Here is a 22,027-nt window from a genome sequence, read left to right as displayed (position 1 = left end):
GAGACGTATTTGATCGTTATACTTATTCCATTGGTGTGTGATGAAACGGGTATTAATCTTAGAATGCCCCAACACAATATTGGCTTGCGTGGCTATCAATATGTTTACAAAATTCTAAATAGTAACCCAACAAATTGTAAAGAGTTATTTCGATTAGAGGTGGACACATTTTGGGAATTATGCTCCACCTTGCGTGGACAAGGATTTTTGACGAATTCTAGACATGAGGTCAATGTAGAGAAAGCAATAACCATATTTTGTATTTTGGTGGGACATGCACAAGGGCAATGCATTGTCGGGGACAGGTTTCAGCATAGCAGTGAAGCTATTAATCGCCATGTGCAGGCAGTCATAAATGTGCTATGTGAGCTTAGAAGGCATATTATTAGGCCAACACACACAAGCAAACCCCATCCCTCTATTGCGGGTAACCCACAGAATATGCCATGGTTTGAGGTAAGAAACACATTTTTGTTCTCAACACTTTCATGTTATTGATTTGTATGTGCATGAAATAAATAAAGGAAAAAGGACGTGGCATTTGATTGACATTTTGTGGTGCTGCAAGGATGCATTGTGGCGATAGATGAAACGATGATCGATGCGATCATACCAGCTTAAGTACATGAGGCATACTAAAATAGGAAAGGACAAGTTGCACAAAATCTATTATGTGTATATAACTTCAACATGAAGTTCACATTTGTGTACACAAGATGGGAGGGTACAACTCATGATACTCGTGTTAATACGTTCACTCAGTCCAACATCCATTTTCCAAAGCTGTCCCCTATAAACTTCCAACCAAAATAATATTTTTTTATTTTACATACAAGATTTTTTAAAAGGTAGAATAGTGTTTATTACGTTGTCTCTTTACACTATTACTTTGCCAACATTTATTTGTGTACAGGTTGCTATTACCTTGTGGATTCGGTATTTCTACTTTCTCTTGGATATATGCCACCATATCCAAGAGAAATGTATCATAGAAGCAACCGATATAATTAGCATACATTCAGTGGGTATCGAGATTATTTTAATTATCAGCATTCCTCACTGCATAATGTTATTAAGTGCACGTTTGGTGTGATGAAAGAACAGTTCAAAATTATAAGTTTAATGACTGCTTACTTAGTTGGGAGGCAAGGACGTATCATCATAGCTTGTTGTACGTTACATAATTTTATTAGAATGACAAGGCCTCAGGACTAGTTGTTCGCGGATGCAAATAGAACGCGGATCCACCATAACCAGGCAACTCGGGCGAGTGAGGAGGCATCATCATCACACCAACCAGACATGGCAAGTGCCTCAACCCAAACCATAGGTGCAGTTAGAGATAATATTGCATTATCAATGTAGGCAACTATGGGTGACAATTGAACATTAATTATTAAAAAATTTCTGTAATGTAGTTTGTATTGGAGGTAGACAATTTTGTTTGTAGAATATGCACTTCATAAGATTGCACCTAGTACAATGTATTTGATATTTTTGTGACTATTGTTCAATTATGCAATTTGGGGTTTTATTAGGAAATTTAAAAACTAATTCATTTGCGAAAAAAAAAAATGTACAACACTTTTAATACATATAATTATCTATTACAATAATCAAAATTATTCTAATTTATAATTAGAATAAAAAAATTCGGAATTTCCTATATGTAGAAAAATAAATAGGTCATAATTAGAATAATATTCGAATTTATAATTAGAAAAAAATTTCGAATTTTCTATATCTTAGAAAAATAAATAGGTCATACTTAGACTGCTATATTTTACAAGAGAATTTTTTTTTTTTTTTTTTTTTTTGTGGGTATAGAGTAATTTTGTACATTTTGGGATTTAAATAGAATATTTATACATTATTTTTTAATTACTCATCAATATTACTTTTTTATTAATATATTCATTATTATATAATTATTAATTATTAAATCATTTCCAATGGGACGCTCCACTTTATCAAATTTCAAAAAGTCAAAACTATTCATCTCATCTCACTATGCAAAAATACATTTTTTTACAAACTATCATATCTCACCTTAATTCATCTTATCTCATTATTATTCAAAACGTCTAATTTCATCTCATTTGAACTGTGTAACCAAACGAAGTCTAAGTCCTCCCCTTCTCTAGCTATGCCTTGGTAACCCCTTTCAACGGCGGAGCCTTGGTGTGTAACAATCTATGAGGGTGGCAGACGTGGGGTAGAAGGGGCTACATGAGGTTGAGAAAGACTAAGAGCAGGGATGCCCACACAGCAATGACATCAAGAATCTCTTGGATAGTGCAATGGCTAATCACGCTGAGGTGTGGTTTTCTTTGGCCGTGAAACAATAAGGCTCATCTGGGTTGGTTGTTCTGGGCGGTGGAGGGAGGTACTGTTGCCACGAGAACATGGTGCATCTGTGGACCGTGGTGGCCTACTACAAGAAATTAGGATTTTTTCAACTCTCAAAATCATCGCAAAAACCCCAAATAATCGCTGCATTTGTATAGTTTTGGCAATTTTCAGTTTGCTGCAATTTTGACGAAATTAATTCTTCAGTTCTGAGTTAACCGAGCAATAGGCAAAAATCGCCGTAAGAAGCTTCTATTCCCAATGATTTTAGTCCATTGCAGATGTCCCAATAAAGGCCAAAAATGGCATTTCGTTTTACCATTAAATTGTTGAGAAAAGTCAATTGCCAGGATATATATTGTTGCAAAAGGATAATAAATTGCCAAAAATGACTCTTCTTTTTCTCAATAATATAGAATTATCGTCACCATTATATATTCCCGACTGGTAATTGTCACCACAAATAGACCATAAATCGCTGAAAATATGCAAGACCTTTTTCAGCAATTATTATTTTCGTTGTAGTGGGATTTATTTCCAATGTCCACAAATCGTCGTAAAAGCTATCCTCTCCGCCGCAAAAAATTAATCGCAACAATTTTTGTGGGTCATCGATATAGATATCTGCAACTGATATCCACTCATCGATTCTTCACATAGCCGCAATGGCCATAATAGCCTGTGTAACTTTTTTGTGGCAATTCATGTGTTCCATTTTCAAGTGCTCATTTCTAGCGAGTTTGAAATTCGCCACAAGGCTACTTTGGTTCTTTTTTTTTTTTTTTTTTTTTTTTCTTCGCCCAAAGACACTGGCTGGGCTTCATTTTCAAACTTCATCTAAATAATGTTTATCTTATTAACACGTAATTTATCTTATTTCATGTCAGTCACTAAATAATTAAGTCATGTAAAATAATATTGTTTAATCATTCATACTTTTTTATCACAATATTATGTGTTAATTTCCAATCCTTTTTCACCTAAATCTTTCTTGAAATAAACTGACTTATTTAAGATCCATCACTATATAACACTTATAGTGTTTATCCAACACCCATGCCTCGTGATATTAAGTACTTAGAAATAGGAACATAAAGGAAAAAGATTGAACTTTCATTATATGCACTGATGAACATGTAGGATTCCCATGTTCAAATCTTTGAGCACCATTTTCATCTAATTTAATAAATTAGAGACATTCATTCATCCAAACTCAATTGGGAATTCACATTAATGTAATTATGGGCTATACACTGGGGTGGACCAATTGGAACCTAGAACCTACAACTTAACGACTAAATATTGAGAACACATTATGCGACACAAATCTGAAAATGAGCACATTCATTGAAATTTGTCAATTGTGCTGCTCTATCTTTAAAAATTATATATAGTCAGTTATAACAAAATGCACCTGGGCATGAGGGATGGGTAGAACAGCTTCAACATGACTGCATCAATGCCCTTCTAGTTTTGGGATATTTGATATTTTCATCTCTCCACTCCAATCTGGCAATTATACATAAAATGCATCAGTACATAAACATTACACAACGAGTAATTTTTTAACAACCAATGAGGTCTGCAAGTTTCACATCTAAGTAATACCCGATCCGATAGTTTACAATATAGATAGATATATATTTAACAACAACATTCTAAGAAAAGATATTTTTAGATATCGGTAGTTGTCCGGTCGTACCCAAACAGTAAGATTCCAGAGGGAAATGCACCTAAGATCAAATATTTCAAGCCGGCTTCCGTGGAAAATTCAGACTTTCTTTTTGATGCTGCGATCACATAAAAACATAAACTTTGAGGCTCAATAGCTAAATACATGGCAATTGAATCATAAGCCGAGATCATAAAGAGTAGGGGAGAGTATCGGACGGTCCGGACCGGCAAAACCGACCGGACCGGCAGTTTCGGTCCGGACCGAACCGAACCGGTAGAATGTCCGGTCGGTTTCGGTCCTATTTTCTCTGGACCGACAGGTTTCGATTCGGTCCCGGTTCAGGGGGGTTTTGCCCCGGACCAGACCGAACCGAACCGAATGAGTATTAATATATTTTATTATTTATATAATAATTATAATTATATATAATTATTTATAATTTTTATAATTGTATATAATTATTTATAATTGTATATAATCTATAATTATTTATAATTTTTATCTTACCTAATAGGCTAATATTTATCATACTAATTATTAATATATATAATTTTATACTAATACAATAATACTAATATAATAATATTTATACTAACTTACTAAGACTAAGACTAAATCACTAACCGTCTATATTAATAAATGACTACTAGTTATTAGTATTACATGATATTTACATCTAGTTATTAGTTATAATTTATAAACTTATAATAAATAAGTTAATAAATATTACTAATTTACTATATATTAATAGACTAATAGTATTACTATATTAGTATAATAGTCTATTAGTAATTTAGTATATAGTAAATTACTAATATATATAATAGTAATTATAGTATACTATTAGTTATATATTAAATTAATATATTTAAGTTATTATCTATTAGTACTAGTGTAACTACTAACTAGTGTTATTACATATTAATATTATTAGTTACTAGTTATTACATCTAGACTATCTAGTTATTAGACTATAGTAAATAAGTTAATAAATATTACTAATTTACTATATACTAAATTACTAATAGACTAATAGTATTAGTATAATAGTAAATTACTATTACTAAGTTAGTAAATTTCAAAAACAAAAAAAAACTCTCTAAGTTAGTAATAACTAATAATTAACTAAATTAACAATTAACTAGTGATTTTTTTAATGATTTAATTAAATAATACACATTAAATAGTTTACCTAATTTTATTTTTACTAACTTAAATATATTTTTACCAACTTATTAATTTTTTTTTATTGTTTAGAATTAGATTTTAGAAGAAGTTATATGGGTTGGGTGAAACGGCGCCGTTTCACGCAACCCATATATTTTTTTCTGAAATTATGTGCTGAAACGGCGCCGTTTCAGCACATAATTTCCCTTTCCCCCCCCCCCTCCCCCCCGATTCCCTCCACTCCTCCTTCAGTCTTCACTCTTCACTTTCTCTCTCAACTCTCAGTCGACGCTCACTTGATTCTATAGATCCTAGCCCCGTGCCGTGCGCATCCCCTCCAAGCCGTAACCCATTGCCGACGCTGTGCCGTTGCCCACTTGCCCCTCCGTCGCATCTCAAACGAGGTGCCTCTCTCTCTCTCTCTCTCTCTCTCTCTCTCTCTCTCTCTCTCTCTCTCTCTCTCTATTATTTTTATATCTTACCTATTAGTTATTATTTTTGTTAATTTGCTTGATAGTTGTGGATATTAGGCTTGTTTGTGTGCTGGATAGTTGTGGATTTTAGAGCATTGGCGACTTGTGCCCATTTCTGGAAAACAGATGGGTTCGCTCGAGCCTCGCGTACTTGCCGCTCGAGCGAACCCAGGCAGAGTGGAGCGCTCGACGCTCGCTCGACTTTCAGCTCGAGCGAACTCAGGCAGAGTTGAGCGCTCGACTCTCGCTCGACATTCTGCTCGAGCGAAATCAGGCAGAGTTGAGCGCTCGACTCTCGCTCGACATTCCGCTCGAGCGAAATCAGGCAGAGTTGAGCGCTCGACTCTCGCTCGACATTCCGCTCGAGCGAACTCAGGCAGAGTTGAGCGCTCGACTCTCGCTCGACATTCCGCTCGAGCGAACTCAGGCAGAGTTGAGCGCTCGACTCTCGCTCGACATTCCGCTCGAGCGAACTGAAAAATCTTATTTTTTTTATAAAATTATTATTATAAAAATAAATTTATATTATCATTTTGATGAATCAAATGGCTAATCCAATGTGGGATTATGGATAGAAAGGTCTTATATTTATGAAAAACTTGTACTTTTCATCAATTTTTGAAGATGGCTTTGATGAAGCCAATGTGGATGCCTGGATGGATATTAGGGTTGTTTGTGTGTTGGATAGTGGTGGATATTAGGGTTGTTTCCAGGCTACGAACAGCCAATTGTTCTAGAAAAACTTATTACACTAATTGTTGGTTGTTTATTTTTCTAGATGGATTCGTCAACTTCAACCAATGAGGTGCAAGAGTCAATACAAAGCCCTGGTATGCCTCCGCCCCCACCCCCACCCCCACCCAATGTAAGTGATAAATCTAACATTGGTGGGTCACAAAGTGGTAGAGTTAGGTCAATGGTTTGGGATCACTTTACAAGAATATCAAAAGGGGATCCCACTAAACCTAGGGCTGCATGTAATTACTGTGGTGCTTCGTATGCGTGTGATACAAAGATCAATGGTACAAAGTCTATGAAGCATCACATTGAGAAGCAATGTAAGAAAGGGACTGATCTCAACCTTGATGGAGAAATTGATCGTGAGGAATTTGCTAATAGTCAGGGACTGATTAAACAATTACCTAATTGTATAATTTGTATTTTGTTTTGATGTAATTATGTTAACTTTTAGATGCTACTGTTGGTCTTTTTTTTATTTTTTACGCAATTTATGCTAGTGTTAGTCTGTTATAGTGCACTGTGCATCAGTGCTTTTGATGTAAATTATTAAATATAACTTCTAATCTTTGATAGTTCTTTTTTTTAAGACTTTTTAATTTTTAGTTTTTAAATATGCTTGCAGGTTTGAATTTTTTAAATATGCTTGCAGGTTTGAATTTTTTAAATATGCTTGCAGATTGCTTGGGAATGGATTTTTATTTTTCTGGCCTTTTAGAATGCAGATTGTAATAATTTGATGTACCATGTATCATGTATGTAAAGTAAGATACATGAAAATCGATTTTTGCTATATTTTTCTCTTGTTAGAAGAGCTTTCTTTCCTTTTTTAGATATATGATAAATATTAAATAGTATATACTATAATTGATTGATCTTTAAATTGTTTAGAACGTATATAGAAATTTTTCTTCATTTGGTAGTAAAATATTTTATTCAAATTTATTGTATATAGATAATTTTTTTTAATGGTTATTTTTATTTTTCTTTCTAAGTATTTTTTTGGTATTTTGGGCTTCAAATTAGATAAATTATTAGTGGATTTTAACTGTTGGGCCGAAATTGATGTAAGAAAAAAATTGGGCCATTGGCCCATTTGGAGTCCGGTCGGACCGATTGGACCGACCGGACCGGACCGTCCCGAATGGGACCGGACCGCCCGGTTCCATTGAGATTCGGTCCGGTCCAGGGTAGGGAATCCCTGGACCGAATAGGTCCGGTCCGGTCCATCAAACCCCCCGGAACCGGACCGGACCGGACCGATCTCCCCCCTAATAAAGAGCATACTGCGAGTAGGAAGTGGAGTTAATACAATGAATTCAAAAGCATCAAACCTCTCTTGTTCGGAAGAATCGAAACACATCGAAATGGTACCAGCCGTACTTAATAATAGAAGGATTTAAAAGCAATATGTAAAATTGTCCCTCCTAAAAAGATTATTCCAGAATAAATGGGCAATAGTTAGGAGAGGTGCTGGCACCCTTAAACTCGTTGTGTTTAGTTGTTGAACCAAACTCAACTCATCTCAAACTAATCATTAATGGAAACGTCACCGCCAACCAAACTTAAGGTAACATACCCTACTTTTCATCACCAACCAACAGGTACCAATGTTAGCTTACACAAACAAAACATTTCGTAATTAGATAATAAATCCATTCAGTTATTATGATTTTTCCTTGAAAGATGCAACTCCTAATTAATAGTAGATTGGAAGGTGGTCAAACCCTTTTTGTAACTAACCAACAAAGGATGACAGGTGAAGATGTTGATAAACAGTAGGCTCCCTTATTAGCTCTTGGATTCTGCTTTAAGAACTCCTGGGCCCAGAAGCATTCTATCTCTATAACTGATCATATATTAGAGGCCACCTTAATATTACCAAAAATGTAAAAGAAGTCGACATGAGTGGATAAGTTTAACCACCTCAACTTCTATGCATGTTGGGGGAGCCTTAAGAATGTTCCAAAATCATTCAAGTGAGACTGTTAGTAAATCATCATGCTGATTTCTTATGTTGCTTGCTTTCTAACTATTTCCACTTTCCGCTATCTTGCCACATGTAGAGGAGAAGTTACTGTTGGATATTGCCTTGGGGTTTAGTTTCTAACATTTCTTCTATGATTTTCTTGGCTGACAAACCAGTAATATATAAATTAAAGATGGAAGTACAACAAATTGTGATAGCAGAGATTATGAAGTAAAAAATGCTTATGAGATGGGCAACGAGTATTTTGTGCTCAGATACAAAACATTAGCCTGAACGGGAGGGTTTGCTGCCTATACACACATAGAGAGAGACAACAGGCATGCCATCAGTTGGCACTCAATAAAACAAGAAATTATATGTGCGGACTTGGTAAATAATAACAAAGTGTACAGATTAATAAATTGGCACATACTTTAAGTACAGGTGTTATAGACCCATCCTTCAAAGTGAAAATATCCGAAAGTGACAAGGACTGAGATGTTTCACCATGTTTAAGAAAAGCCGCCCCCTTCTAATCCAAATCCCTCTCCATCTTATCACACAATTTTGACCTTTGCTCTACACTCAAAAACACAGAACCAGGTGTAAGTTTCTCCCAAGTAGCAGTGAGCTCCTACTTCTATTGTGCATCCCATCTGATACCCTGCCAGTAATTATGATTGAAAGAGATATATTACTGAATAAAAACCAATTTCCCACGTGAGTTTGAGTAATCATGGTTAAAAGATTTGATTTTCAAATTTGGAAAAATGCCACAGACATTTGGAAGAGAGAGTAGAAAAGGAAGGAGGGGAGCCAGATCAAAGCTACTTTTTTTGAATGGCTCCACCGATTCCAATTCGGACCCCTCGTCATCACCATTCCCTCAAGAGTATTTATAATGTTATTTTGACATTCATAAACACAAAACGTTGGGTCAAAGTCCAGAGGACGACCATGAAGAAATGAAATGGAAGTGTGAGTTAAAAAAGATACAAGAAAAAGGTTATAATTGGGCAGAGTATTTGTATCAAAATGTAGATGAAGACTTACATGACTTGGAGGTATATGTTTTCCACTAATAAGATCAAGCAAAACAGTGTCAAAGCTATAGATTACACTTTCAGATGTAACTCTTCCAACAGAAAAATATGAGGTGTATGAATTATTATTTATGACAACTTTAGAGCAGACAAGGTTCATGACATCAAAAAGTACATAAAGATAAAGAAACCCAACAATTTATTTGTTTTTACAAGATAACAAACTTGCGTATAAATAACAACCATTTCATTTCATATGGCACGAAGCCCACCAAGTGCCTTCACCTTTGACCATAGGCAGTGGTATAAGTATGTAGGGATAAATGGCTCTCTCTCTCTCTCTCTCTCTCTCTCTCTCTCTCTCTCTCTCTCTCTCTCTCTCTCTCTCTCTCTCTCTAAGTTTATGTGCGTGTGTAAGTTATAACTTAAATGGCTGGCATATGACTCCATCAAATCGGTAATTCAGGTTCATAACCAAGTCATACTTAACCTATAGGCCAAATAATGAATAAAAAAGATCATCATGTTTACATGTCTTTTGTGGGAGGGTAAGTACCGGTCTGCAAATACTCTGGAGGAGTAAATGCCGGGTTTGTACTGTAACTTTTCCCGTCTCTACTGTTTTTCATCAAACCAAAACATGAAAGTCTGGGGTTGCTACCCTGAGAAATAATACCACTAATGACAATGACAAATCTCAAACTGAAACACTGGAATACATACCAGTAACTAGAAACTAGAAATAGTTTGGGGTTGAATCAAAGCATACCCTTACACGAGCGTGCACGCTACATAGTTCATGGGATCTTATGAACTAATTGCAAGAATAAAGAGTAGGGACATGCTTTGTTTCCCGAAGTCTCCTGACATATGTTTTTTTATTTTTTTAACTAGTGATTAAGGAAGTAATTTTTAATGATGTTTTGATTTTCTTAAAATGTTTAAAATTCTTAAAAAATGCATAAGAAAACAAGATGAATTACATTAATTGGGACCCAAAATCGATTGATGTAGTGCCACCCTAAAGAATAACCATGCCAACTACAACAGATTTTCTGACTCAAATTCATACTAGGAAAGAACCTGACATGCTGCAACTTTTGGCAAAAAAGTGCTGGTTGCAAAACTCAAGTATTGACTAAGTGAAAAAACTGCAACGTTAAGATAATTGTAAAGGGGGAAAGGTTTGTAATACAATAAGTATTTATCATTCAGAATAATTTACCTTCAATTTTTTTTATAAACAAGAAATGAATTAACCCTAATGTGACATCTCACCTCATATGCTAGCAGAATGTATGTCCAAGCCTGCATTCTAGATTGCGGTCCAGCTGCTCCATCAATAATTGCTCCTGAATTGATTGAACGGTTTGTTAAGGCCTGTCCTATTCTCAGAAAATTAAATATTAATTATAACCACAAAATATGATATTTGAAAAAAAAATAATGTGTAAAATAAAATCTATAGAACCTTCATCTCCTTCAATGACAATAATCCTTCACTTAATTGCTGTTCAAGTTGCTGCAATTCTTTTAAGCCCACGCCAGTCAGATCCTTACCCAACAACCGTCTAGATAATTGGAACTACTCATCAAGATATAACCAAACTTTCATACAGTCAAGCCCAAAAAATCCTCAACTACCCAAAGTCTCCCACAATACAAAAGTAGATAACCTTCCTCTTCATATATGATATATATATGTGTGTGAAAATATATATATATGCTTATATTTACATATTGGCCACCCACCATCTCCCACTACCAAAAAGTGCCCACCAATTCACAAAAAAGCCCTTCCCATGATTTCTGAAGGTAGCTCACTAAGTCTCTCCACGAGCCTGAAGAGACTCAGTGAAAGACGAAAAATTGTCGAAGAATGCCTTCAACATCTTATCAGTTTCATTTTGCCTCTCCCGAAGTACTCGCATTTCATCCCTCATTTCATCAACTTGCGTCTTGTAATTGTCGGCATCTTTCCTGTGTTTTTCAATTAAGGCAAGGTACTCTTTTTCTTGTTCACGGTCCCGTTGTCTTGTCGACTCTGGGATGACCATCTCTCCTAATCCCCTTGCGTATCCCGGTCTATGACCAAGTACCTCCCTAAATACACTCGCTGCTACCTCATCGGTGCGTTGTTCAGGCTCTAGATCATCCAGCTTGCCAACCATCTCCTTCTGCACGTGGAAAATTTAAACGGTTATTGTTAAGTCTTGTGATGACTCATGAATAAATCACTTTCAAATATAAAGTAATTGAACAATCCTTTTGTGCAGCAAATAGTCTAACATAAAGATCATACTCACATAAGTATCTTCAGTGGCTGAGGTGACAAATTTACCGTTCTTCTTTGACCAGCGAGTCTCCTTATAGAACTCCACCAAATTCGCATTCGTAGCCCGCTACAAGTGTGTGAAATTTGTATAGGTAGATCTTCAATCAAAAACATGATTCTACGGAAAATTTGCTGAAAGGAAGGACCAATCATATAAAAAAGCCCATATGGTACAACCACACAAACACATCAATACGAAACTAAAGACCTTCATACCTTACGATGCAAATGAGTCGACATGTACATTTTTTAACAATGCACTCCACAAATGCATTGTTCGCTAACAAATTACACCTCTAGCACCGCCATGCATCACCCTCACAAACTAATTCTTTCATTCTATATATAGAGGTCCTTTTAACCAATTATTATGGCGTATGTTAAATAAGTTGTCCCCAACTCTATTATCCCACATTCTAAGTATTTATACGTTAACAATTAACTTGTATATGGTTAGATCTCAAAACTTTACCACTTCGGTTTCTATTTTTATAAGGAAACAGCCTTTTATGCGTTATCAAACTAGAGATGACCTTAACCAACATGATTCTTCATATTATGAGCACCACCCTTACAAACATCTTAGGAAATTAGTGAACCAGTATAAATGCAGCAAATGGGTTGTGAGCATTGTTATGGGAGAATAGGTTGTGACCATACAAGTTACGGTAGAAATCAGTTGAAAGATTATACCTTCTCCTCCAATATCCTAACAAAGGATTTGCGGCCTGCTGTGTGGTTAATGGTTAGCCTCTTTCTATTCTCCCGATTTTGTCTTGAGATTTTCTGCCATTAAAAACCCAATGTTAGCTTACACAAACTGCATAATAAACAAACTAAGAAATGACTGATTAAATTCCGCCAGTTTTTTATTTTGAGTAACCAATATATACCTTGAAGTCATCGCTTCCCCACCTCCCACACAACTTAACCCAAATGGCAGGGTCGACCATGCTACTCCCAGAAGCCAATGCTTCTTCATGACTTCCGTATGATAAATATTTTTTGTGTAATTCATGATGGAATGCATTGAACCGCTTACGTAGCTGCTTCAAGACTGTCAATCTATGATTCTCCAGATCCCAATCCAAGACAAAGTCACCCTACAGGGATGAACATCATGTTAACATCATCAATTATTGTATGCCCACTTCCTTACCCTCAAAATGAAATAATGCATGTCTTACCCGAACACAGTCAATCAACTTGTCCTTTTGTGCTTGCGGCACATCTGTCCATCTCGTATAACTCATGTCACAATGTTGTCGTACTATTTGCTTTACACGTGTCGTGAACATTGATGCGTTCTCACAACATGGTGCTGTTTCGCCGTCATTAATCTTCAAAAACACTTTTCCATGCTTCCTCAACTTCTTGAACTCGGTGCACTTAGCAGGCCCACGTCTACGTTTGGGCTGTTCCTGGTTTGCTCCAAGCACCGTGGGGGAAGTCGCATCTGTACAACCAGAAAAAAGTGGACATCGGGCATCCTCTAGTAGCTGGTCGGTAGATGAACTTGGGGGAGCATCTGGTATTGATCCACCAGTTGGCAATGGATTGCTATGATCTCGGGGAACATCAACGAATGTGCCTGCCTGGATGTCATCTAACATATGGTCCATGTCATCAATATACTTGTCGTCGTCATCATTGAAACTCCGTGTCTCCTCCTCCCCATGAAATATCCATTGGGTATAATTTGGATTGATCCCTTTAATGAACAAGTGAGTCTCCACATTAAATATAGGCAAGAAGAGATTATTACAACATGAACGGCATGGACACCGAATGCGATCACTTCCCCGGGAATGGTTTCGTGCCAGGGTGAGGAAAGTGTTAACACCCTCAGCGTATGCAGGCGATAGAAGTCTATCAGTCAAGTTCATCCAACTTTTGTCCATCTAAAAAGTTTAGGGAAACAATATTAGCTATTTAGATAAATCCAATTTTAGTTCAACGGACGATAGATAAAGAATTTGAGACAATAGATTGATGACATTAATAAGCAATAGAGTCTCAGTTACTTGCGTGTGGAGCAAAGGAGAAGATGGAGAAAATGATACAGCACCGGGGTTGTCATGTAGATCGTTGTGGAGTGATGAAGGTGGTGGTGAGCAGTTTCTTGTTTTTATGGCATGCACATCATGGCAACAATGTGGACAGATTGAAATTTTGGGTGGTTGACCTCAAGGTTTATGAGGCAGAAAACCCTATGCAAAGGGGTAGTGAGTGCTGCAGAAAATATGAGTCATCATGTTAACCATAGACTATATTTGATATTTGTTGGGATAGAGCATATAGTGGATATCAAGATGCTACCTAGATGGTCCACCAACACAAGAGTTGGAACTATCTTGGAGGTTATGAAATCACATAATTAGTATACTTGAATATTTTTTTTGATAAGTACATAATTACTATACTTGAATATTATTATTACTTATAAGAAAAAAGCATCATTTTTCCTATGCATTGCGTCATGCTCATGTGAACTGCACTTGTAAACAAAGTGATTGGGTAGTAAAAGGGACTTTGTGTCTATGATTAAGTTTTTTTGACCTGTATGCTTGTTGAATGACTTTTGTTTAATGACTCTTGAATATCTAATATGGTACAACACGTGTTTTCATGTAAGCCTTTTCCCTGCCTCCTTTTTTCCTTATAATGGCAGGAGTTAGCTCTCAGTATACACGTTTCCAGAAATTAAGACAAGGAGAGTAAGCCAAAATTAGTTCAAGTAGTGGTATTCTATGCCAATTTGATAACAAAACTTGGATTCAGGTAGTTTAAGACAAATATGATTATTCCAGATTTGGTTTTAAGTAGGGACTAATTAAATAATATGAGATGATACTTTTTCTGAGACAAAATAACATAAAGAAAAAGATGGCATACTGCAGTACAAACGCACTGTTGGCTTTGGAGATAAGTGGGGTGGTGGCCAGTACTTTGGTTTTTTTTAAAACTAGGGAAGATAATGGGTGTCCAAATTAATTAGAAAAAAGCAATCAGGAAAAACTAGGGGAGTTGGTAGCTTGGCAGAGGTCACCTGCGAAAATATATATATGACAATTACTACCTAAACTTCTCCAATTCGAATTGGACAAGTTTTCCTTTGCTGTATTTCACAACCCAATAAGTGCATATGGAAAGGTCCAACCTAGTTAGTTGAAAACAGCACAGCAGGTTTTCCCATTTTGACAAATTCATACTTCTATTTTTTATTAGAATACCATGTGGATTGATTAGTTAACTTCCTGCTTGGTTATTTAACTTGCTGCTTGATCAGGTAAATGTTTGTGAAATCCTATTTCCTGCCACTTTTATACAATTTTCATTACCAAAGCTGCTATCATGCACTAGAACCACAACTCAAAACCACAATTCGATGGCATGGTAGTAGCATATTGTAAACAACACCAAAATAATTAACAAACCAACCCAGAACCACAACTCATATGGGCAAAACAGACCCACGACACAGATGCACAAAAAGAACCACAACTCAGATGCACAAAACAGAACCACAACTGTTTTGTGCACAAAAATGCCACTGCACAAAAACATCACTGCACTAAAACAGAACCACATAACATATCAAGTTTGTAGTACAAGCAGCAACAAAGGCTGGCAGTATATGTAGTCCCTCCCCCAGGCATGAACCTTATTGTTAAACAAATAGATAAATGCACTAAAAAATGTAGTTAGTATGGATGGGTGGAAGCTCTTCTAATATTCTAATAGGATGAACTAACTTATGTAGTCTTTATTAATATTATTCATCTCAACGGCATGTGGCAGCTTCTCACTGCATGGCAGTTTTAAGTGATCTGCATAATCAATATTTAATATATCCTGGTTTTGTTTTCCTTGCATTTAAATCATTCGTTGGACTTAATTCTGATTTGAGGTTGAGTCCCAACATGCATTAATATCGTTATAAATTAACAGGCACCAAAAGTATGGGTGTGCATCCGGACCGGATTTTTTCCGGATCTGGTCCGGAATCTAGATTAATCCGGGCGGATAAAATAACCGGTTACAGATTTAAAACCGGTTACGGATCCAGTTATATAACCGGATATCCGTAAACCGGGTCCCGTTACATCGCATGAGCCTTTAGCTTATTTCTTTCAATTACCCACTGCCCGACGTAACCTTAGGTAAAAAGGTGAAACCCATAACTCTCTCTCTCTCTCTCTCTCTCTCTCTCTCTCTCTCTCTCTCTCTCTCTCTCTCTCTCTCTCTCTCTCTCTCTCTCTCTCTCTCTCTCTCTCTCTCTCTCTCTCTCTCTCTCTCTCTCTCTCTCTCTCTCTCTCTCTCTCTCTCTCTCTCTCTCTCCCCCCCCCCCGAAACCCTAACTTTTACTCGCAGCTGGATTCATCGTCGCCGATGACTAGGCCGTCGGTATTTCTCTCTCTCTCCCCAAAAATCCTAGCATCTCTTGCTTTTTAGATGTAGATATGGATAGATTAGATCTGGGTTTAACTTATCAAAAAAAAAGATTAGATCTGGGTTTATGGTTTTGTTTGAGTTCATATCCATTCGATTTGTAAATCTTGGTTGTCGTTCTAGATTTGAACATTTTATGGGATTTTTGAAATTTTGTATCATAGATTTGGTGTAGTTTTGAATCTGGTTATGTGGTTTGGTTGGTGCATGTTTCGCTCTTTTGAGTATTTTTATGTTTTGGTGGTTGAATCTTGCATTCGCCTGCTGATTAGTGAGATTTTGCATATTATGTTTTGTGGGGTTTTGTTTGATTTCGTATTTTCGAGTCCATAATACATTATTACACCGCTTTGCGCTAGAACAGGTTTGGGTTTTTAACTAGTTGATAGAAATCTTGGTGGCCATGTTTCCCTTTTATATTGTTTTTCACAGATCTGGAATTGTTTTTGCTAGATCTGGATTTTTGATTGCTTGTTTTGTACGTGTATGCAAGTGTCACCCATTTCTCTCAACTTTTTAATAACATGTGGGTCAGATTTTACCCAATGTGCTCATTCAAATTCTATAAGGGGAAAACCTATACTACCATGTGGATCTGTTCTTCATGGATCTCTTTCAACTAGTTGATAGAAATATCGGTGGCCATGTTTCCCTTTTAGATTGTTTTTTACAGATTTGGGGTTTTTTGGCTAGAATGTAACTATAATTTGTTTTGATATAAAAAATATTTTTATGAGTTCTTTGAAGGAGCTTGATCTCTATGCTAGTGAAATGCATGGGTTAAGTTTGAAAAATGTGGAATGCATTGTCTTTTGTAGTTTTGATTTGAGTTTTGTTTGGCATGGTTCCTTATTGCATTAAGCTTTCAAATAACCCTTACATCTTGCATGATCATGTATTTATGTCTCTGTAATTGTATCTCTATTTATCAAACTATTGGTCAGGTTAGAGATAGGTTTTTGTAATAAGGTTCCCTTTATTTCTGTAATAATTTATTGGAATTGATATTTTTGCAATAATGACCCTCAAGATTCTGTCAATGGAAGTTGCTATATAACAGAGTATGAAGTTGATGGTGGTAGTAGAAGGCCACAACCTGGAGATCTCAACTTGGTAAAGAATAAAAGGTTGAAAGAATTCAAAGAAATAAGCTCAGGTAAAAATAAGTTTGTTTGGAATGTTCTTGATATCTAGAGATTGAAACCCATGTGTGGAATAATTGCATGCTGGATAACATCTTAAATTATTTGAGTGATTTCTAATCATTCTTAAATAACATATATATCTTTTTTTTAATCGTACTGTTTCTTTTCAGAGAGGACCCAAGAGTGCTGAAGTACTTTAGTTGCGGGGAGAGATAAAGCAACTCTTGAAAGAAGCTGTTCTGAGTGCATTATTTCTTTTGATATTAGATCAAAACAACATTTCATTGGTTTAACATTTCATGATTCTTTTTTTAACCATTAATGGTACGTAATTGCATGCTTTTCTTACACTTTGCTGCCCAATGAGAGGATCCTCAACCTGCAGTAGATTTCTGTTTACAAGTTAATCTGTTTTTTTTTTTTTTAATACAACTTAATATGCTTTATTTTTAAAATTCATGCTTATTCAGTTTCTATTCATTGTTGTTGGAAGAGTTTAGATTTATTTTTAAAGGAATACTTTAGCATTAAATAATAATTTACCTAGTCAACCCTTTGTAATTGAGGCTGTTGTAATTGATTGTAATTTTCATTTTTCTGTTGTAGTTGATGCTGTTGGCAGCTTATGGAAACTCAATCCAGCAGAAAATTTTCCAAAATGCTCCACCAGATCTTGGTGAAAGAAATCAATTTTTTCCCCCAATTCAAGATTCAAGATGTGAAGTGTATTAACAATGTATTAGTTTAATTAGTTGTAGTGTATTATTATTTATTTTGTTCTTTGTAAATTTCTGTTTTGTAAATTGATGTAACAACAATATTTATCTAGTTTGCATTTTTATTTATTTTGTTCTTCAATTTATTTTTTTATAAAATTCTTTTAAAAAGTGTTTAATTATTTTTTTAAAAAAATTTGGGCAATTTAAATATTAGATCAGATTTTTTAAAAAAAAAAGTGCTATAATTTCTTTTTAAAGTTATAAAATTTTATCTATAAATCTTTTTTCACAAAACCCGGGGATATCTGGGTTTTATGCCCAAAAAACCAAAAAATCTGGATATCCGGTTACAATCCGGATATCCGGATTGAATCCGGTTATCCGCCCGGATTGAGTCCGGATTCAATCCGGGCGGATAACTGCCCAGTTTTTTAAATCCGGATCCGGATATCCAGATCCGCATGAACACCCCTAACCAAAAGAGATTAGATTAGAAAAAAAGTAGTCTTGGAAACTGGCAAATACCTTATGATTCATGCATAACAGAGAGTATATCACAAGAAGATATAAAATGACATTGACTCAACCCAAATCAATAAATATTTCTATTAGTAAATTCCACTCTCAATCTACATTAAAACCAAAGTACTAATCTGAAACTAAAAAAGGAAAAAATACAGTTGAAAAACTCATGCTTTTACCCGTCAAAACTCACTACCCAGCTGATAAAAAGAAGAGAAAAATAAAACATATATTTTCGGCAACTATTCAACATCCAGCCAGTAGGCCAAATCCTGTTCATATGCTACAAGAACTAGAATTGGCCGAGACGTGAGCATAGCACATATATGTGACAGAGTGCATAGACTTCCAGGACAGCCTTTGGTGGATTTGAAGCAATATGCAGGATATGTTACTGTCAATAAAACTCATGGAAGAGCAATCCTCTACTAGATTATTGAAGCAACAGAGAAATTAATATTATAAGGGACCAATTAATTTGTTTGTTGAAAGATACATAGTATGCTGAAGTGGACCACCATTTTAATGGGATTTATTGCAGTGAAGAAGGGCCTAATCAGTTGTCTACAAGGAAGATAGGTGAAAGTTATGGATAAAGAATGTATAGATTATAGGAAAGTGCTAGCTGAATGGAGGGAACCAGATTGTGGCCTAATCTGGAAAAAGCCAAAATTTAAGTTGACAGCCTTTAGTAACCTTGTTGGAGCCCATTGTGTATAAGAACTAAGACTCACTTGATAGCTATTTTTGCCCTTGATTTTTAGTATTTCATCACACAAATTCGTAACTTTAGTTTAGTGAAAGATGGAATGGAAGATAGAAATGAAATGACTTGATTTAATGCTCTAATGCTCTAACAGAATGCATATAACTAAATCCCTACACAAGAGTAGTTACAGTCAATAACCTAGTTGTATACTTAGGTTATTAGGTTGAGGAAAAGGTTAACAATACATACTAACCGATAAAAAGTTTAAGTTATACAGGAAGAAGCAGAGTTAAAAGCATATCAGCAGGGGTTTTTGTAGAAAGTGTACAAAATGTAACAACACAGGACAGAAAGTGTATAAAATGTAACAAAACAGGACACAAAATGTAACCATTGCAACAGTTATACATGTAGACCTATTGACGTTTAATTATAGAAAAGAATCGAGAGTGACAAACCACTTAAGCATGTTGATGGAATCCATCGGGCATTTTAATTAAACTCTGATGCAGCCAATCAGAGGATGCTATATAAATGGTAACAAGTAAAAAGATTTGTGTTTTAAAAGCACATAAAGTTTTAAAAATAACTATATTAAAAAATTTTAGAAGCACATAAAGTTTAAAAAGAAACTTCAGTTTTTTTCTCCAAAAATATTTTTTTTTTATTTTATGTTTATTGTTATGATTAAGCTGATTTTTAATGATTTTGGGTTATTAAGTTTGTTTAGTTACTAATCTTTTAAAAAGCTTGCATATACGGAACATGCGGTTGACCATGATTAAGCAAAACACGGATTATTCATTTTCTTGCAACTAACTAATGGACTTTAGAATCATTTTGCGATGCTTTTTCATCCCTGCATAGACCCATTTGAAAATCTAGGAAACTCTAGGTCCACTAATTGTCACGAACTTTCAGGTCGAAGCGTGCAAATTGAAGGCTGTTTTTCCTTGATAAATCTGAGATGTAATTCATGATTTTTGGTACCCTTATGTCCTGGGGGATATATAATTTTTGTTATCAGAGTATGTTAGCTCTTCACTCTTTTAATTAATTTTGTGAGCAACATGTTTTTGAGCAACATAACAGAACCCAGAAAACAATCAAGGTGGGTATATGAGTGACATATAAAAGGGCTACGTGAAATGACCCTTAGCCTGTAAACTCCCCCACTTTGTGCAACAACTGCACGACATCATATACTCTACCAAAAATGTACGCACTTTCTTCTCTCTTGACAGAATTCACTTACTTACAGATTAGAAGGAACCCAAAAAAGGCCATAAACTCTAAAAGAAAAGGGCTCTGTTTTTGCAAGAATATCACCCATGAATTTTGCATTATGCTAATACCCACAACTTAGACCACCACGTACACAAAAGGCAGATATACAAAAATTAAACCGAAAGGAAGAACTTTCTTTCAAATTCACAGTGTAAAAAAATTATTGTACAAACAAAAATCCAAAATTTTTGGAAAGCAAGCTATGCATGAAGGAGGAGTGATAGAAAAATTAGAAAAGATATACCTGTACGGAATATATTCTCTGAAAATCAGCCTCGGTTGACAATACTTGATGCCCAAAAAGTAACTCCGAAACGAAACGGAGGCAAGAAGGAGGTGATTTTGTAGGGGAAGGAAACGTAGGGCTAGCTTCCGCAGGAGGACAGTCAAGTGAGAAAGCCGCGTGCAAACCGGGGTAACCGATGGGTGGATTTGCAGGTAGGCGAAAATGGAGAAACACAAACGAAGGGGAGAAGGATGTGAGAAAATGGGACTCCGAAAATGGGCCAGTAAGAACAACGGAGGAGTGGACGCAGCGACGCCTTCAAATGGAGATCAAGCCGTCGCAAACAGAGGTGGCCAAGGATTTGCAGGTGGAAGAAAATGGAGTACTCCGATGGGTTTCGTCGAAGTGAAGGGTACTGTGGTGTGTTTTGTTGGTTTTTTCCCCGCCCCCGGGGGGGGGTGGAATATGTTGGCGGGAAAGAAAAAGTTCCGCGTTTTGGCGTAATATTGCAACGCAAGGAATCGCCGCGATTCATCGCTGCAAAAGAAACGTCCTAAGTGACGCCCAACGTAGACTTCATGTTAAAAACGTGCGGCAAGTAGGAAAAAATAAATATTGGCACATTAAAACCATCCAAAATCATTATCTAAGGCTCAACGGCCTTAAAATGAACTCTTGGGCTTATCAGCCTAATTTAAATTCTTGGCCTACACAATAAAATTATAACTACTGGACTTATCTAAAATAGCTCTTTAAACTTAATTCAAATCCAATACAATTATTCATATCTTATCCCTAATAATATTGGATAAGGTTGATACACAAAGTAGTCCATTAAACCTCATTTAAGCCCAATAAAATGATCTTTATTTCGACTTTAGGAATATTGGACGGGTTATTGCAATGGTGGCCTGTATTGAACTACGTATTAAAAGAGTGTGCATAGAAACTCGTCTTAAGTCGCAAAGGAGTTAAAAGGGAATGAAGAGAGTACTCGCAGTCTTCCAACTATGGCCACATGATAGATGATATAAAAAAGGTTGAGTTTCTTCCATGCATGGGTGGTGTGTTCAACATGTAAATTGGGAAAGAAATAATGATGCTCGTCTGTTAGCTAGGAATGTGGTTAAAATATTATGTGATATTGTGAATATGGAGATAATCCTAATCGGTTATAATGAATTTTTACTCAAGTATTTGAAGGAATAACAACATATC

The 22,027-nt window shown here is 35.7% G+C and overlaps 1 protein-coding gene and 1 long non-coding RNA gene across 12 annotated transcripts; one reads left to right on the top strand and one right to left on the bottom strand.

Moving 5' to 3' along the window:
- Nucleotides 1–3,470: 3,470 nt before the first annotated feature.
- On the bottom strand, nucleotides 3,471–21,330 carry LOC122282961. Of its 9 annotated transcripts, none has more exons than XM_043095054.1 (11): nucleotides 20,828–21,326; nucleotides 13,774–13,981; nucleotides 12,937–13,650; nucleotides 12,643–12,852; nucleotides 12,443–12,535; nucleotides 11,721–11,816; nucleotides 10,886–11,591; nucleotides 10,693–10,766; nucleotides 8,805–9,035; nucleotides 4,052–4,139; nucleotides 3,471–3,858 (listed from the first exon to the last, which is right to left on the bottom strand). In XM_043095054.1, exons 3-7 carry the CDS (start codon nucleotides 13,648–13,650, stop codon nucleotides 11,238–11,240), a joined length of 1,467 nt encoding a protein of 488 aa, XP_042950988.1. In that variant the 5' UTR covers nucleotides 13,774–13,981; nucleotides 20,828–21,326; the 3' UTR covers nucleotides 3,471–3,858; nucleotides 4,052–4,139; nucleotides 8,805–9,035; nucleotides 10,693–10,766; nucleotides 10,886–11,237. The 9 variants fall into 9 exon arrangements, with proteins under 9 accessions (XP_042950988.1, XP_042950986.1, XP_042950990.1 ...); XM_043095052.1 differs by having other exon boundaries at nucleotides 13,778–13,981; nucleotides 20,828–21,325; XM_043095056.1 differs by having other exon boundaries at nucleotides 8,879–9,035; nucleotides 13,778–13,981; nucleotides 20,828–21,325.
- On the top strand, nucleotides 16,096–18,147 carry LOC122282963. 3 transcript variants are annotated; one of them, XR_006230509.1, is made up of 4 exons: nucleotides 16,096–16,156; nucleotides 17,262–17,357; nucleotides 17,517–17,670; nucleotides 17,953–18,147. It is a non-coding gene; the product is annotated as an uncharacterized LOC122282963 (long non-coding RNA). The 3 variants fall into 3 exon arrangements; XR_006230510.1 differs by lacking the exon at nucleotides 17,517–17,670; XR_006230508.1 differs by lacking the exon at nucleotides 17,953–18,147 and having other exon boundaries at nucleotides 17,517–17,741.
- Nucleotides 21,331–22,027: the final 697 nt, after the last annotated feature.

The sequence above is a fragment of the Carya illinoinensis genome, chromosome 11 (genome assembly GCF_018687715.1).
Source record: "Carya illinoinensis cultivar Pawnee chromosome 11, C.illinoinensisPawnee_v1, whole genome shotgun sequence".
Lineage (NCBI taxonomy): Eukaryota > Viridiplantae > Streptophyta > Magnoliopsida > Fagales > Juglandaceae > Carya > Carya illinoinensis.
Note: the sequence above shows the minus strand (reverse complement) of the source record. Positions and strands in the feature narration are given on the sequence as shown.

Bases quoted from the DNA above. Each gene is read 5' to 3' on its own strand.
- LOC122282961 (XM_043095054.1), bottom strand. From the start codon at position 13,650: ATGGACAAAAGTTGGATGAACTTGACTGATAGACTTCTATCGCCTGCA. The intron at 12,536-12,642 runs GTATATATTGGT...TTTTAATGGCAG, and splicing joins GGGGAAGCGATGACTTCAAG to AAAATCTCAAGACAAAATCG. The intron at 11,817-12,442 runs GTATAATCTTTC...ACACACTTGTAG, and splicing joins TTAGGATATTGGAGGAGAAG to CGGGCTACGAATGCGAATTT.